The 17,185-nt window shown below is 41.5% G+C and overlaps 1 protein-coding gene across 1 annotated transcript in view; it reads right to left on the minus strand.

Annotated features, from left to right (window-relative positions):
• The window catches only part of aspa (aspartoacylase), a 30,114-nt gene extending 13,183 nt beyond the window's left edge, over positions 1-16,931 (minus strand). The window contains exons 1-3 of the mRNA XM_020513583.2: positions 16,536-16,931; positions 4,232-4,427; positions 1,840-1,933 (exon numbers count right to left, since the gene is read on the minus strand). Coding sequence (XP_020369172.1) covers positions 1,840-1,933; positions 4,232-4,427; positions 16,536-16,774 — 529 coding nt within the window. The 5' untranslated portion in view covers positions 16,775-16,931. The remainder of the gene's footprint in view (positions 1-1,839; positions 1,934-4,231; positions 4,428-16,535) is intronic.
• Between the last annotated feature and the right edge of the window lie 254 nt (positions 16,932-17,185).

Genomic DNA, 17,185 nt, shown 5'->3' on the forward strand with positions numbered 1-17,185 from the left:
TGTGTGTGTGTGTGTGTGTGTGTGTGTGTGTGTGTGTGTGTGTGTGTTGCTCACCACTTACCTTCTGGGCACATTATTTATTACAGGTGCATGGTTCTAGGAAGAGAGAAAAACACATGTAGTGACAAGGTAGTTCAGATGAGATTGGCTGCTCTGAAGTTGTAAGCAGAGTGGGGCAGCTTTTGGGACATACAATTACTATCAGTCAGAGATTTTCACTTTATGTTTTCTCTGTATGTACTATTTGTATAAAGAAAAGCAATTAGCACTTTTCTACTCAGGAAATATTCCAAGCAGATAGCCTCAACAGCCAGAAAATCACCTTGTATCAGTTAGATAGTGTTTAAAGTGCAGGAACAGGTCATTCGGCCTGACTAATCCATCCCATTGTTTATGGTCAACACGAGCCTCTGGCTGTCCTTTGTTATCACATCATCCGTGCAGTCTCCACTCCTTTCTCTGTAATGTATTTATCCAGCTTCAAATGTAGATGCCTCTACGTTACATTTGCTGGCGTATTGGTGACTATTCTATCTCAATATTTAGGTTTGGTCTCCCTATCAGGTATAACAATCACCATTGGGAAACCACAGGCAATTCCTCTGTCATATGGAGCCAACAGGTGAAAACTGCCTGCCTCCACAGTAAAGGTTCTTTTTTAGAATGATTGTGGGGGTGAAATTATTCTTTCTGCATCTTCTCTCCCCAAGTAATAACCTGTCCCTTCAGCTACAGAGGACTAAACACATCCTCCCTGATCTCTGTCAATGTCAATCAGTAGGGCAAGTCTGGCCTGCTGGCTGGCTCAGTCTGATATTTTTGTCCTGCTCTCTCTATGGGGACTTGTCTGGTCTGGGTTCAACAATTCCTACCCTATAATGTACCCTTTCTGAGTACGAGATCATTTTCCTGGCATTGTCAGTGGTCCAACATACTGTACCCTTACACTGGGAAAAAAGGGTGCCCTTGAATGACAGTGGACCACTTACACTTCTCGAAATAAAGTGCTTAGTATAAACCTTACTAAGCGCGAGTTGACTGCCATCTTTCCTATGTTACATCAATGACTAAAACACAACAAAAGAAGTACTGAACTCCCCTTTGAAACGTGGAACATATGGTTTTAGGAGGCACTTTATAAGTGCAGGTTCTGCCATTTGTTTTACAGGACAGTCATTGGAAATCTTGAGTAATTCATTGCATGAAGGACTTAGGTTCTTAAAATGTGACAAGGTGTTAATATAAACATAAACACTTCTCTAAATCTATGAATTTTATGTTCATTATTTTCATTATTGCATTTTTACAAGTTTGATTAAAACAAGTGCATAAGGCAAATTGAATATTATGAAATTCTGATATATACCTTCAGAGCCAGAAATTCTGAACTATGAGCACTAAAGCTGCCATTTTAATTCCTTTATCTTGACTTCAACATGCATCGATTGCATAGATGCATGAACAGCCCGACTGGTAGCTAACACAGTATAAGAATTTCTGCCCTTAAATAAAACAATATCTGTCCCACACTGTAACAATTATTGAAATAAGTTGAGAGAGGCCGGTATCCTGTCACCAGGTCACACTTTATTTACACATGGAGAATCCTTGACACCGATCCAGCTCCCTCAGAGCCAGCTCTCAGAGTGAACAGAATATCTGACACTTCTGATCTGACTTCTGTTTATAACTGTCAGCCAGGGCTCCCTGACTGGACCAGATTAACAGCCCCAATCAGGGAACTCATATTCTATGAGGTTTACCTGGCTGACCTCATTACAATCACAACAGTTATCTTTCTTATTGTCATATTCTCACACTCCTGAGTTTAATGCTTACCTACAGAGTGCTTAGCAACAGTTCGTATTGCACCATATTGGACCTCAGGATTTTCAAGCAGCAGCACCTGACAATTATCATGTATCAACGTATTCTGGAAAGGAATGATCACAGAAATTATCATTCTCATTTATATCACATTATATTTTAAATTTGCTCTAATTCTTTATGGAGAAAATTTACTAAACACTGAACTGAAGCAATTATATTATACAGTCATAAAGTCATACAGCACAGAAACAAGCTCTTTGGTCCAACTAGTCCATGCTGACCAAGTTTCCCAAACTAAACTAGTCCCACTTGCCTGCATTTGGCCCATATCCCTTTAACCCTTTCCTATTCATGTCCCCATCCAAATGTCTATTAAACATTGCAACTAGTTTACTGAAGTTTTTCGATTCTACTTTAAGAATATTTTTTCTTTCTGTAAATATTTCTAATGTTATGTCCTGTCCCCATCACAGTGGGGATGAAGAAATTATTGCCAGGCCTTGCCAATGCGGTTGTGCGTTCACAAAAACTTCTATTTTATAATGTACTTAATGTGAAAAAAAATGTTCCAAATAGCATCACAGAAGCATAATCCGACAAAATTTGATGCTCAGGCAAAAAAAAACCCCGAAATGTTCGGACAGTGACTAAAATCTTCGTTGGTGTTAAGGAGCAGTTTAAACGAAAGAGCCTGTGGAATTCTCTGCCACAGGAAGCAGTTGAGGCCAAAACATTGAATGTTTTCATGAAGGAGATACATATAGTTCTTAGGGCTAAAGGGATCAAAGTGTATGGAAAGAAAGCTGGAGCAAGGAATGGATTTGGATGATCAGCCATGATCATTATGAATGGTGAAGCAGGCTGAAAGATTGGCCTTCTCCTGTTCCTATTTTCTATGTTTTCCTAATTCATGACAGTCTACAAGGCCTGGGTGATTGAAACAAAAACTGCCAATAGTGGGGTGTGGGAACTGAGGAGTCCACAAGGAATCAGAGTTTTAGGAATGCCAGGTTGGCAGACAGTTTTCGGGCTAACGGAGGTTTCAGAACTCGGGAGGGGAAAGATGGTGTGGAGCGAATTGAATATGAGGAATGAGAATTCGAAATTAGAAGCTTTGGAGGTCCTGTACGACAGTGAGCTGAGGAACCCAGGCACTTACATTTTGGATAAACTGAAGCTTATAGAGGGGCGAGATATCTACATAAGCACATCTTCCTAAAGATGTAAAGTCTACCTGTGGTGGAACTATGTTATGTCAATAAAAGTCATTCTTTCTTTGTTTGAACCCTTTTCTCTCCAAGGACTAAATGCAGCACAGATGTACTGACTCTGTAATGGATTTGTCATTTTGTAATCTCCTGAAGAAATGCTCACAAATGTCTGTGGACACAGCTTCCTGAGTCACACAGTTTTGCAAAGATACTCTCAAAGGCAATGGGAAGGACGATTTCTGAACGGATCCACTTCTATGTCTTCAAACGGCTCTCCTATGTTACTCAGACTGTATTACATAGGTCTAATTTCACAGGCTCTGTGCAGGTGGGAAATCAGATGGGGTACCCTTTTATCAGTGTGCAACCCACTAGAAACTCCAGTGAGTGACAGGGGTAGCATCAACTGAGGTTCAGTTCAGTGCCCCATTTGGCCACTTCTCCAATTTAAGCGGCAGAATAGACTCAAAGTGCAGCCCAACAGGTTCTTCTTGGGCACTCTGTTCCAATTTGCGTGCAGCCTGGCATCTCGCACTCATTCCTACTCACAGTTTCACTACCGCACGTTCACCCTCACTCCCTGAGGAGTGAGACTTCTTCCTGGAGGTCGTGGAAGAATCTGTTCCTCCCCTATTAAAGGGCGTGCACCTGCCTCCAGGAAGAAGTCTCATCTCCTAGAGCTGCTGGGCTGAGGTGGCTAATTGGAGATGGGCTCATTCCTGAAATTCAGCCCTGTTTTTTTGCCACCTCATCGAATGCTCCCAGGTTAGAACTCACGGCTCAAAACTGGCCATTCACAAATCGTAACAGGTCCCATACCAGTATCTCATCGCATGCAAAATAACACTTTCACTGTATCTCGGTACATGTGACAACGATAAATCAAATTCAAACTCAATCCTTGCTGACCTCCAATGATTACCTTTCTAGGAACACATTCAATCTAAACTCCTTATCCCCAACATTCAGATTGCCAAATTCCCCACAATTAACAGCATAGAAACACTTTACACAGAAATGCACAGAATGAGAAGCATAGGTTTGGGAGCCTGGGCAAACCAATTTTGCCCAATTGGCATAAGGAAACGTAAGGCAAGTGCTTTATATTAGAACTTGAAATGCAAATATAAGTATTTCTAAAAGGAAGGTATGTACAGCACATTCAACATTGTGCCATTGAGAGTACCTACCTTCATATAATGAATCATCTGGATGGTAAAATCATCCTTGGACGTTTTCATAATCAGACAATTTCCCATGTTGGAGGTAGTGTTGTGAAGATCGAGAACAAAGTCATAGGCATTCTCACTGCCTTTTGGTCCAAATAAATGGTTTATCTCCTGGGCTCTTTTAACTTCATAAGGCATCGAGTCACTCAATGGCATGCTGTTGTGTGTAAAGTTTTTATTTGAATGTTAATAATATAATTAAAAATCAGCTAGATTTTGAACACAGAGTCACGAGCATGGAAACAGACCCTTCGGTTCAATTTTTTCGCACTGGTCAGACATCCCAATTCGACCTAGTCCCGTTTACCAGCATTTGGCCCCTATACCTCTAAACGCTTCCTATTCACATACTCATCCAATATGAGAACACAGGAACAATATAGAGCTATTTAGCCTGTTCTGTCATTCAGTAGGATCATGGCTGATCTGTGACTAAACTCTTATACCCGCCTTCACTCTGTACTGCTTCATACCTTTTCTTAACAAAATCTACAAGTCTTGTTAATTGTATAAATTAGGGAAAAGGATAAACAGGTGGAGGATATTCTGTATTGAACCACACATAAAGAGTCACTCATTGATATTTGTGTGGTGAGTAGGGTCAGGGGATACACACTTGTAATGTTTCACTCTGTGAATAAATCTAAACAGAGTAAAGATTGAAGAAGGGTCCCGGCCCAAGTCGTCAACTTTCCTGCTCCTCTGATGCTGCCTGGCCTGCTGTGTTCCTCCAGCTCCACACTGTGTTGTCAATGTAAAGATTGACGTCTGGACTCCATCAGCAAATAGGCTATATAGGTTTAACAAATCCTATTTTAGTTAAAATAACAACTGCCATTTGTGATTGAAAGCTCCAAACTTCCAACACCCTTTCTGTGTAGAACTGTCTCCTGTTTTCACACCTGAAAGATCAGACTCTGGGTTTTATTATATGCCCCATTGACCTTGACTCCCAAAGAAGGTGAAATAGTTGCTATCTACTTGATTTATTTCCCTCAGGCCTTAAAACCATAATTAATATATTCCAAAACCTTCTCATTTGCAAAGAATAGAACCTTACCTTGTTTGCTGTCATCTACTTAGCTCAAAGGCCAGTATATCCTTCCTATCCTATGAGATGCTGAGCATTTCTATATGTATTTCAGGGTGATCTAACTGGGGCTTTGCATAGTTGAAGCACGACTTTTGCCCCTTTGGATTCTAGCCCTCTAGATATAAAGGCCAGACTTCCAATGGCCTTTCTAGTTATTTTCTATACCTGTAGTACTGCCATAATCTATCATACCACAACTATTCACCATGGTCCGTAAGCAGAGCAAGAGGGGCAGATACATCAATGTAGTGATTTGCATTGTTTCATCCTCATGTGCTCCGGGGGAAAAGATGAATTATTGTTACAAAAACAGAAATTGCTGGCGAAACTCAGGAGGTCTGGCAGCATCTGTGGGGAGAAAGCAGAGTTATTGTTTTGAGTCCTCTGACCCTTCATCAGAACTTGAGTTCTCTTCATCACTCTTGACTCCATCATTCTTCACTTTGTAAAGATGAGTTGTATTGAAATTGAAACATTAACTTTGTTTCTTTCTCCTCAGATGCTGCTGCCAACAGACTGAGGTTCTCCAGCAATTTTTGTCTTTGTTGTGGAATATCTTCATATGTCTGTGTCAACCAAACAACACCATCGCGCGCAATATATTTCATCTGCCACAATATGTATCTTAAACTCAGTGTCAGAACAGCACCAGTGGCATGTGCATTTCCCTCTTTGGACATTTGGCTGACTGAGATCGCTAATCTGAACAAAACAGGCTCTATACAAATTCTCAGCAGTGATCAAATGTAATTGAAACCAGATATAAAAACAGAAAATTCTGGTGAGAAAGTCAGCGGGTCAAGTTTTGAACAAAACCAGTTTCAATGAAGAGTCATACTGGACTGAAACGTTAACTCTGCCTCTCTCTCCACAGACACTGCCAGACTTGCTGTGATTCTCCTGCACTTTCTGTTTCCGTTTCAGATTTCCAGCACTTGTAATGTTTTGCTTTTAGTTGATACCAGACTATAGAAACAACATAAAGATTTGCTCAAGTACAGGGAGGGGATAATTTTTACTTAACAAGTTCGGACAGGTGATAGCAAATTGGCAGCACATTTTAAATCTTTCCCAATTTCTTCTAACTTTGCCTTCAGATTTTAAGCAGTGAGTTGTTACTGCTTTATTTGGTGGTAGAAGCAGATACGATAGTAAATTTCAAAAGGTCACTGGATAAATAACAGAAAACAAAGAATTTTCAGCACTACGGGGAATGAACAAGCAGTGGGCCTATTTCAACAGAATTAATTCAACAGTAACTCTTTCTGTGCTATACAGATTGTATTGTATCTCTTGCTGCCAATTCCTTTCCATTCATTCAGATGTACAGTTTTTGACCAGCCTGCTGCACTCTGCTTTTGTAAGTGTTACATCAAATTAGCTACTTGGCTGCTCGATTGCAGAATACATCTAAATCTAAATACGTAAGTGCACTTGCTCTCCTTATTCTTGTAGCATCAGCAAATACCGTTGGCCACAGTTAGTTTCGATCTCCAGGGCACTAGTGTAAATTAAAAACTACTGTGTTGAAACACTAATTCACAAAGAATTCTCCTAAATGTTTCTTTTGAATAGCTCTCTACTTATTGATGTCCACGTTCCAGTTTTTTTTTTTGCTTTTAATTCAATTAGAAATCAATCCATTGCCCAAGTTATTTGATGATCCAAAAAGAACATATCCGAGATTCCCGCTATCTACCTTATCTGTTGCAACTACAAAGTAATCAAAGACAGGATATTGTCCTTTCATCTCCATACCGGGTGTTTTGAATTAAGTTAATGCGATGCAGAATAGTTTTCTTTATTTTGCTTAGCATTAGTGTTTGCTGCTGGGCCTGTTGTTATTTGGATCAAATTCATTGTCCTTTTTAAAAATTAGTACCATGATTGCTTGCTTCCAAAAATGTGGAATCTATGAAAGTGCAGTGATCCCTTCATGTTAGCAACAGACATCTCACAGATTTCATCCTAAATGCCTTTTGACATTCCTTGTCCAGTGAAATTTTCCACACTTCTTCAACAAGTCAGTCAGTGGAGCAACCACGCTGCTAAAATTCAGTAGGAATTTTCGAGAAAAACCACTCAGTCCCTGGAATCGTAGTACTTCCCTCTTCGTCGATGGTATGGGAAACTCCCCCATAACCTTTCTTTTCTCATCCCGTTAAGGTCATAGGTCCGTGTCCAATGACATGGACCAGGAAAATGGGTTGGGCATTTGCCAGGTTTATCACCAAGCCCGCATCCGGAAGTCAGTCAAACAATTCCGATAGATGTTACAAATGTTTCTTCCATGTGTGACCAAAAATCACCACATCTTTGTTGTACACCACACAATTAAGTAATCCAGAAATGAATTTATTGGTTAGTCTTTGAAATATGGCTAGCATATTTTTCATAGCAATGGCATGATTTTAAACTGGTACAATCCATTTGGCATCATGAAAGCCAAAATTTCCTTCACTCTTTCAGATACCTGCCAGTATCCTCTGAGTCAGTCCCACTTAAAAATATAAATTGATGGTCCCACCTTCTCAATACAGCCTTTCAAATGTGGAATAGGATATGAATCAGATATTCTTACTGTATTGACTTTGCGATAATCCACACATAATCGTTGGGTACCATCTGGTTTTGGCACCATTACTATGGGTGAGCTCTAGTCACTGCAACTCACTTCGATTATGTTGTCTTTGAGCATGCGTTCAATCTCCTTTTGAACCTGTGCCAACTTTACAGGGTTAAGTCTATAAGGATGATGTTTAATTGGAACAGCATTTCCTATATCTATATCATACATAATTAGATTAGTATTTCGTAGCTTATTCCCATATATCTTCCCATGTGATTATAATAACTCTTTCAGGTTATTTTGACTTTCTTCTGGAAGGTAACTCAATAATTTATCCCAATTTTTGAGAACTTCCCAATTGTCCAATTGAAATAGAGGAATGCCCAACTCAGAATTATCTGAACTTGGTTCTTTCACTCTGTGTTGTAACGGTTCACACATTCGCTTTTTGCTTTCCTTCCCTATCAAAATACCTTTTGAGCATATTCACATGATACACTGTGAGATTTTGAGTATATTCACATGGTAAACTATGAGATTTCTTTCTGTCTGGCACTCTTATCAAATAATTTACGTCACTCAATTTCCTTTTGATTTGTTAAGGCTGACTAAACCTTGACTTTAAGGGTTCACCTATCCCTCGGAGAAACATTAACACTTTATTACAAAATTATGAACTTTTTTTATCTCCTTTCTGCTTCCTTTCTCATCTGGGCTACTTTCAAATGCTATCTAGTCAACTTACCCGCTGTATTTAATCTCTTCCTAAAATTTGACACATAGTCCAAATATGTGGTGAATGAACTCTGAATCACCAATTTCTCCTTAACTAATATCAGCAGTCCCTGTACCTCATGCCCAAAAATGAATTTAAATGGACTGAATTTAGTTGATTCATTAGGTGCATCCCTAATTGCAAAAAGTACAAATGGAATTCCTTTATCCCAATCCTCTGGACAGTTTTGACTATAAGCCCTCAGCATGGTCTTTAAAGTTTGATGCCACCATTCTAATGCTCTTACAATTACAGATGGTATGCAATGGATTTGAATTGTTTTATTCTTAAGCTATCCATAATTCCTTGAATAACTTGGATGTAAAATTTGACCCTTGATCCAAATGTATTTCTGTGGGTAGCCCAATCTAGTGAAAAATTTGAGTAATTGGTTTACAATCCTTTTAGCCATGATATTGCGCAATGGAATGGCCTCTGGAAATCTAGTAGACGCATCCATTATGGTCAACAAATACTAATTCCCACTTTTTGTTTCAGGTAGGAGTCCTATGCAATCAATTAAGATTCTTGTAAAAGGTTCCTCAAATGCGGGAATGGGTATTAAGGATGCTGGTTTTATCATTGCCTAAGGTTTTCCAATTACCTGACCCATATGACATGTCTGGCAAAAATCAATTGCAACCCTATGCAGTCCAGGCCAATAAAAATGATTTTGTATTTTGGTCCGAGTTTTCCTTACACCCAAATGACCTCCTACTGGTAACTCGTGCGCTACCCACAACACCTCCTTTCTGTAACACACCAGTAATACAACTCGAATATCTGCCCATTTCTAATCCGCTTGAATATGTGACAATCTCCATGTCCTCATCAAGACTTCATTTTTAAGATAGTAACATTCTGGGATACACTCATATTCTCATTTTGTGTATGCTTTTTGATACAACTGCTTTAGTTTTCCCTCTTTCAGCTAATTTCTCTGAACTAAAAATATCCACTTTGTCCTCCATCTGTTTTTGTTTTTTTCTCAACCTTTTGATCAAACATAGTTTCTGATAATTGAACTTCAACTTGACTTGTTGATTTCTCCTCCTGCTTCAACCTTTGGCTTTGCGGCCTTGTTACCACACAGTGAAGAAAACTGCCAGGATATACTTCTTGAGAAACCTCAGTTGCCTGATTTTCCACTGGCTTTTCAACCACAGTAGGCATCACTCCCACCTGTGATCCAGCTACACCGTTACCAAGGATAAGTCGTATTTCAGGAACTGAGAATTTCTCTATTACTCCTACCACCACTTCAGAACGTGTCACCGGACTTTCTAACCTCACTTTATACAATGGAACACTGCTCTTCTCACCGTGAATCCCACATATTATCACCTTTTCTGGTAATACTCCTTCTGAGTTACATATCTTCTCACCTCTCACCATCAAAGATTGACTTGCTCCTGTATCTCTTAAAATCTTAATTTCTTTACTTGCTTGTCCAGGCAAACATGAGTAAACCTTACCCACACAGGTAAATTCTTTAAAGAGATCTGGCACTTTCTTCTCAACCAACACCTGATCAGTTTGTACATTCTTTTGCAGCTCTTTAGCTTTCACTGTGCTTTCCTTTACCACTTCAACAAAACAGACTGGCTTATCCTGTTTTCCCACATCCATCTTCCCAGTGCTTTTCCTAAACCACCAACACTGCGCCTTCATGTGGCCTACTTTATTACAATGAAAACACCTGAGCTTTTTTAATTCTCTTTCCCCCTCATGGGTTTCCTTTTCACCCTGTGGCAAACTACCTTTACTGTCTTCAATGAGATCTCCTTTTCTCTTACCACTTGTGGATTTCTGTTTTCCCCACTTTCTATCCTTCACAGATTGAAACTGATGTCGGAAGCCAAGTTTTGATTTATGAACTAACTCATGATCACCTGCCATTTCTGCTGCTAACCTTGCAGTTTTAACTCTCTGCTCCTCCACATGAGTTCTCACTACTTCAGGAAGTGAATTTTTGAACTCCTCCAAAATAATAATCTCTCTAAGAGCATCATTTGTTTGATCTATTTTCAATGCCCTTATTCACCTACCAAAATTAATTCAATCCTTTCAAACTCTGAGCACGTTTGACTAGGTTCCCTCCTTAGATTTCGAAAACATTGTCTGTAGGCTTCTGGTACCAGCTCATATGCACTTAAGATGGCTTTTTCACCTCATCGTACTCCCCAGATACCTCAACCGAGGTTTCCCCAGCGCCGTGGTCGACAGGACTCTCAACCGTGTCCGACCCATCTCCCGCACTTCCAACCTCACCCCCCTCCTTTCCCTCCCGCAACAGTGATAGGGTTCCCCTTGTCCTTACCTACCATCCCACCAGCATCTACATCCAGAAGATCATCAGGCACCATTTCTGCCACCTCCAGCAAGATGCCACCACTAGACGCATATTCCCCTCCCCTCCCATGTCCGCCTTCCGCAGGGACCATTCCGTCCAGGACACTCCGGTCCACACTTCCTTCACCCCCAACACCCCCCTACAGCTCTATGGCACCTTCCCCTGTAACCGGCGAAGGTACAACACCTGCCCATTTACCTCCACCTTCCCCACTAACCACGGGCCCAAACATACCTTCCAGGTGAAGCAACACTTCACCTGCACTTCCCAGAATCTAGTCTACTGCATTCGCTGCTCACAATGTGGTCTCCTCTACATTGGGGAAACAAAGCATAGACTGGGTGACCGCTTTGCAGAACATCTACACTCTGCCTGCAAAAAAGACCCTGAACTACCTGTTGCCCGCCACTTTAACGCACTACCCTGTTCCCTAGCCAATACCTCTGTCTCTGGCTTGCTGCAGTGTTCCAGTGAAGCTCAACGTAAGCTCGAAGAACAACACCTCAGTTTCTGCTTGGGGACCCTGCAGCCCTCTGGACTCAATATCGAGTTCAATAATTTTAGGGCCTAAACTCTCCCCTGTCCCACCACCCCACCCCACACACCAGGCTTTGTTACCCCATAGCCTGCCATTATATACCCCCTGTAGTTAGTCACTAACAGTCCCCATTAACAACTATTCACCCTCCCAGCCTGATCATTAGCAACTCCTTTGTCCAACTGTCTTACTCTCTTTGGGCTCTATCCTATCGTTTACTCCCTACCCCACCCACCTCCCTATTTTCTGCATATAAACTGACATTTTCCCAGCCACCATCAGTTCTGAGGAAGGGTCACCGGACCCGAAATGTTAACTCTGTTTTTAACTTCACAGATGCTGCCAGACCCGCTGAGCTTTTCCAGCAACTTTGTTTTTGTCCCCAGATACCTCCTCTGATAGTGATGCAAATACCCTATCTATCTATCAACTGTATCTATCAACTTCATTTGGATCAACTAAACCCACATGGTCACCAGCTATTTCACTTGTTTAGTCACTTTCTCAAATGAAATGAAAAAGGCTTCTCCATCCTTCTCACTGAATTTAGGTAATGTTTGGGTATATTTAAACAGATTCCCATCAAGCCTTTCGCTATGATGGGATTGCTCTCCATTACTGTCCTCATCACTACTCCTACCTTTCACCTCTACCTCTGCCATTTTAAGTCAACTTTGAGTTTTCAGTTCCAACCTCTGAAGTTCAAAAGCTCTCCCTTTCTCCACTTCTTCTGTGCGGGCCTTCATTTCCACTTTTCTTTTTGTCCTGCTTTTAATTGTAATTCGAACTGTTTCATTTCCTTTACTCTTTCTTTAGTTTTTGCCTCTAATTCAAGCTGCTTCATTTTCAATTGAATTTTAGCCATTCCCAATGATTCTGATTACATTCCTGGCAATTGTAAATGCTGCGCGAGACGGACACAATTACTTCCCCTTTCCTCATAGACACAGGCAACCCCAACTCCAGCTGATCTGGCAACTCCAAAGGCTTTGTCTTCCTAACTTTCTCTAAAGCATCTGAAGTGACTCCTTCCACTCCCCAGGAAACTCTCACTGACTGAAAGAGCCATCATTACACAAGGCACACCCTTTTTAAACCAAATGAATGCAACACCCGAAATAAAAGACACCAACACTCACCATTCACTACCTTTGAGTCCAACAATCCTGAAGCCAACCTGGAATTAGAGATTTTGATCCCGGCAAGAGCCCCCAATTTCTTATGGACCAGACCAAACACCCTCAAAATATATTAAGAGGATGGCCTAGACCATAACAGTTTCTTACTTAAAGGTAAGTGTCAGGTTTACGTTCCAGATGCCATTCAATTGGTCAAACTACCAGATTTGAAGCAAAATACACTTTAATCATACACTACAGTCAAAATACAACAAATGAAAGAATAAATCGGAATAACTAACTCTGTTGGAAAATTTAACCAGATAATATTTTATTTAACAACTAAACAGTAACTGTTCCAATGTAGTAACATCCTATAAACACACTCTTGGCAAAATTCAGTAAAATAGATTGTCTCACAGGCAATTCTCCAGTCCAGGAGGAAAATCATCGAGAGAAAACTCTGGGAGAGAGAATAGCAGGGAGAAATGTTCTACAGCTTCCAAAGCCAGCTTCAAGACTCCAGCAACTGATGCTACTTAAAAACTAAAACTAAAAACCCTGGTTCTGGAGAAGCTTGACCCCACCCATTCAGGCTGCTTTTATTGTTGCAACATTTTTTAAAAACCCAAGGCCTCATAAGCTGTCTACTTTATGGACTTGCAATAGACAACGTGTCACCTCTGCCTTAAAGTCTCTTTTCAAAAAAAAAGGACAAATACACATCTTTAAGCCATAGTACCATCACAATTGTCAAAGTTACTTGACAGTCCAAAAAGAACATGTCCGAGATTCCCACTACCTTATCTGTCGCAATCACAAAGTAATCAAAGACAGGATATTCTCCTTCTATCTCCACACTGGGTGTTTTGAATTAAGTTAATGCTAGGTAGAATGGCTTTTTTTTGCTTAGTATTAGTGTTCACTACTGGGCCGGTAGTTACTTGGATTTATTGCCCTTTTTGAAAATTGATAGCATGATTGCTTGCATCCAAATACGTGGAACCTTGTGAATGTGCAGCGATCCCTTCATGTTAGTCACTGATATCTCACAGATTCCATCCTGGTTTTCTTCAAAACTCAAAGAGATTTAAGTCTTTCACTTCCGACCAATAGGCTCTAGGGCTTTGGGTATATGGCAAAGCTTAGCTTTCAAATGTAATATTTAACATTTTTATCTTTTACATATTCAATGGCATACCTAACTTTCAAACTCATGACCATAAGGATAGTTTTGGGTTATCGATCAGTGAAGCCACAGTCATTAAGTTGTAATTGCTAATGGAATACAGGAAGGCATTAGCACCACCGGATGCAGGAAAAATAACAATGCTCTGACCACGTAAGACATAGGAGTAGGAGTAGGTCATATGGGTCCTTGAGCCTGCCTCACTATTTAATAAGATCATAGTATATCTTTGACCTCAAATCTACTTTCTGGTCTGATATCCATATCCCTGGATTCCCTTTCAGTCCAAAGATCTAGTGATCTCAGGCCTGAACATACTCAACAAACAATAATCCCCAAGCTTTTGGGTAGAGAATTCCCAAGATTCACAGGCCTCAGAGGGAAGATACTCATCTAGATCACCAAACTTTTAACTTGGAACCATGCTTACTAATTCAAGTCTGTGGTCTAGGGAAACAGTTTCGATTTAACAACTAAACAAAAAACAAAAGAACTGCAGATGCTGTAAATCAGAAACAAAAACAGAAGTTGCTAGAAAAGCTTAGCAGGTTGGGCAGCATTTGTGAAGAGAAATCAGAGTTAATGTTTTGGGTCCAGTGACCCTTCCTCAGAACTGATGATGTCTAGGAAATTATTAGTTCAACAGGGTGGTGCGTTAAAGTGGCAGGCAACTGGAAACTCAGGGTCTTTTTTGCGAGCAGAATGTAGATGTTCTGCAAAGCGATCACCCAGTCTATGTTTCATTTCCCCAACGTAGAGGAGACCACATTGTGAGCAGCAAATGCAGTAGACTAGATTGTGTGAAATGCAGCTGAAGTGCTGCTTCATCTCGAAGGTATGTTTGGGCCCTTGGATACTGAGGAGGGAGGAGGTAAAAGGGCAGGTATTACACCATTGGTGGTTGCAGGGGAAGGTGCTGTGGGGCTGTGGGGGGGTTGTTGCGAGTGAAGGAAGAGTGGACTAGGATGTCCTGGAGGGAACGGTCCCTACAGAAGGCGGACAAAGGAGGAGAGGGGACTATATGTCTGGTGATGGCATCTCGCTGGAGATGGCAGCTGATGATCTTCTGGATGTGGATGCTGATGGGATAGTAGGTAAGGACAAGGGGAACCCTATTACTGTTGCGGGAAGAGATGGGGTCAGGGCAGAAGTGCAGGAGATGGATCAGATGCGGTTGAGAGCCCTGTTGACAGTGGTGCTGGGGAATCCTTGGTTAAGGATAAAGGTGGACATTTTATAGGCTCTCTTGTTGAAATTTAAAACAGTAAGGCAATGCTGCCTGCTGGATTATTATTCTGCAGTGATGTTGAAAATGACCTATGTTTGCCTAACAGTCTGTCAGAGTTTCTCCTCATGTAAACTACCCTCATCTATACCTTCCTCCTTTCCTTGCCTATCCCTTCAATAATCCTATTTTTAAACAACCATTTAAGTCACTTTTAACAGAGTATACAGACAGTGCTTCAAATATGGTTAGTGGCAGACAATCCATTTTCTCAAATTAGGGTGGCATGGTGGCTCAGTGGCTAGCACTGCTGCCTCACAATGCCAAGGTTCAACATCCAGCCTCAGGCAACTGTGTGGAGTTTGCACATTCTCCCACATGTCTGCATGGGTTTCCTCCGGTTCCCTCCCACAGTCCAAAGATATGCAGTTTAGGTGGATTGGCCATGCTAAATTACCCCCAGTGTCCAGGGATATGCAGGCCAGGTGGATTAGCCATGGGAAATGCAGGGTTACAGAGACAGGATAGGGGGAGTAGATCTAGCTGGGATGCTGTGTAGAGAGTCGGTGTGGACTCGATGGACCGAATGGCCTGCTTCCACACTGTAGGGATTCTATGATTCTAAATAACCTCAACGTGAAGGATTTTCCAAAAGCTCTTGTGACATATTCTCACCAATGACTGGCCGCAGTCCATCTTTATTGGACAGTTACAGATGGCTGCACAGATGGCCAAGTGTAACATGATCATAACATAAAACAAAGAAATGCAGACGCTGGAAATCTGAAACAAAAACTGAAATTGCTGGAGAAACTCAGCAGGTCCAGCAGCATCTGTGGAGAGAGAAAGCAATGACCCTTCACCAGAAACTTCATCAAAGTCTAGTGTGAGTTGGTCACGCTTTCCCATCTTATGTTTCAAGTTTCAGAGAGTAAATGTGAAGAGAGAGTGAACCAGTCATGTCCTAGTTATTGCTTCCAGTCCCCGGAACTGGTAAACAATTGTCAGTCAGCAAACTGCACCAACATCTGCAAGTTCGTGTTTGCTTCCAGCCAGTCCATGCAGCTGGTATTGCAGCACTGTAATACACTGGCCATTTCAACCCTATCGTTACAAACACTGGATACGTTCATGTACTGTGAGGAATATTGAGGAGGGGGGTGGGGGGAATCCTGCAAGGTAGCAAATGTTTGGGACTGATTTCAAGGCAGCCATACCACGTCAGTTCCGAACAACTGGCTGTAATACCGATGCTGCATGGAGCCCTTGATAGAATTACTTTCTGGTAAACGCATCCCTGGTAATATCACCAGGGCAGCCACCTGTGAGCCAATCTTTCCAGCTCATTGCTAGGCTCCAGCCAGAACTCTGGATGAATTTGCGGCCAGGGCGATGCATTTCTTACCTGAGGTTTTCGGCCGTGAAAGCTCGGTTCAAATCACAGTCCACATAGCGAGTGCATCTCTGCACAGCGGCGGGATTGCTGAGATAGGGCTGTACCTCTAAGGAAGGGCGCTGGAGCTCCGATCTGTCCTTAAGCCAGTACCTGACTAAAAATACTCCTGACAGCTCATTGCCATGAGTTCCTCCGAACACCGCGATCCTGCGGATTGCAGGCAGGCAGGCTACACCAGCGGAAGCCATATCCCGTGTCAAAGAAGCTCACACAAACTCTTCACCAGGCGAACACTTTTTTTGGGGAGAAAAAAAAACTTTGGACGGGACTGAAACTTGGCTCGCTTTCGTGAGGGGGCTAACTTGCCAAATGTCGACCGCATCTCATTCCGGCAGAGGCAGCGAATCAGTGAGAGTCTGTTAATGTCATGGCAGAGTCGGGAAATTGTAAGGCGTTCTGAACTGATATAGCGACCTTATTAAATCTGGGCGTTTCTGGACACGCCTTGGTAATGAATATGGATAGATGAACGCCCTAATTACCAAAGCTGATACTCGGTTTGTGTAGATTGACAGAAGTGTACTTTACAGTGAAGATACCTATGAAATTTTCTAAAGTTTATCCCTGTGCTGTATGCCGGATATGGCAATGTATATTAA

This window comes from Rhincodon typus, chromosome 26 (genome assembly GCF_021869965.1).
Source record: "Rhincodon typus isolate 14 chromosome 26, sRhiTyp1.1, whole genome shotgun sequence".
Taxonomy (NCBI): Eukaryota; Metazoa; Chordata; class Chondrichthyes; order Orectolobiformes; family Rhincodontidae; genus Rhincodon; species Rhincodon typus.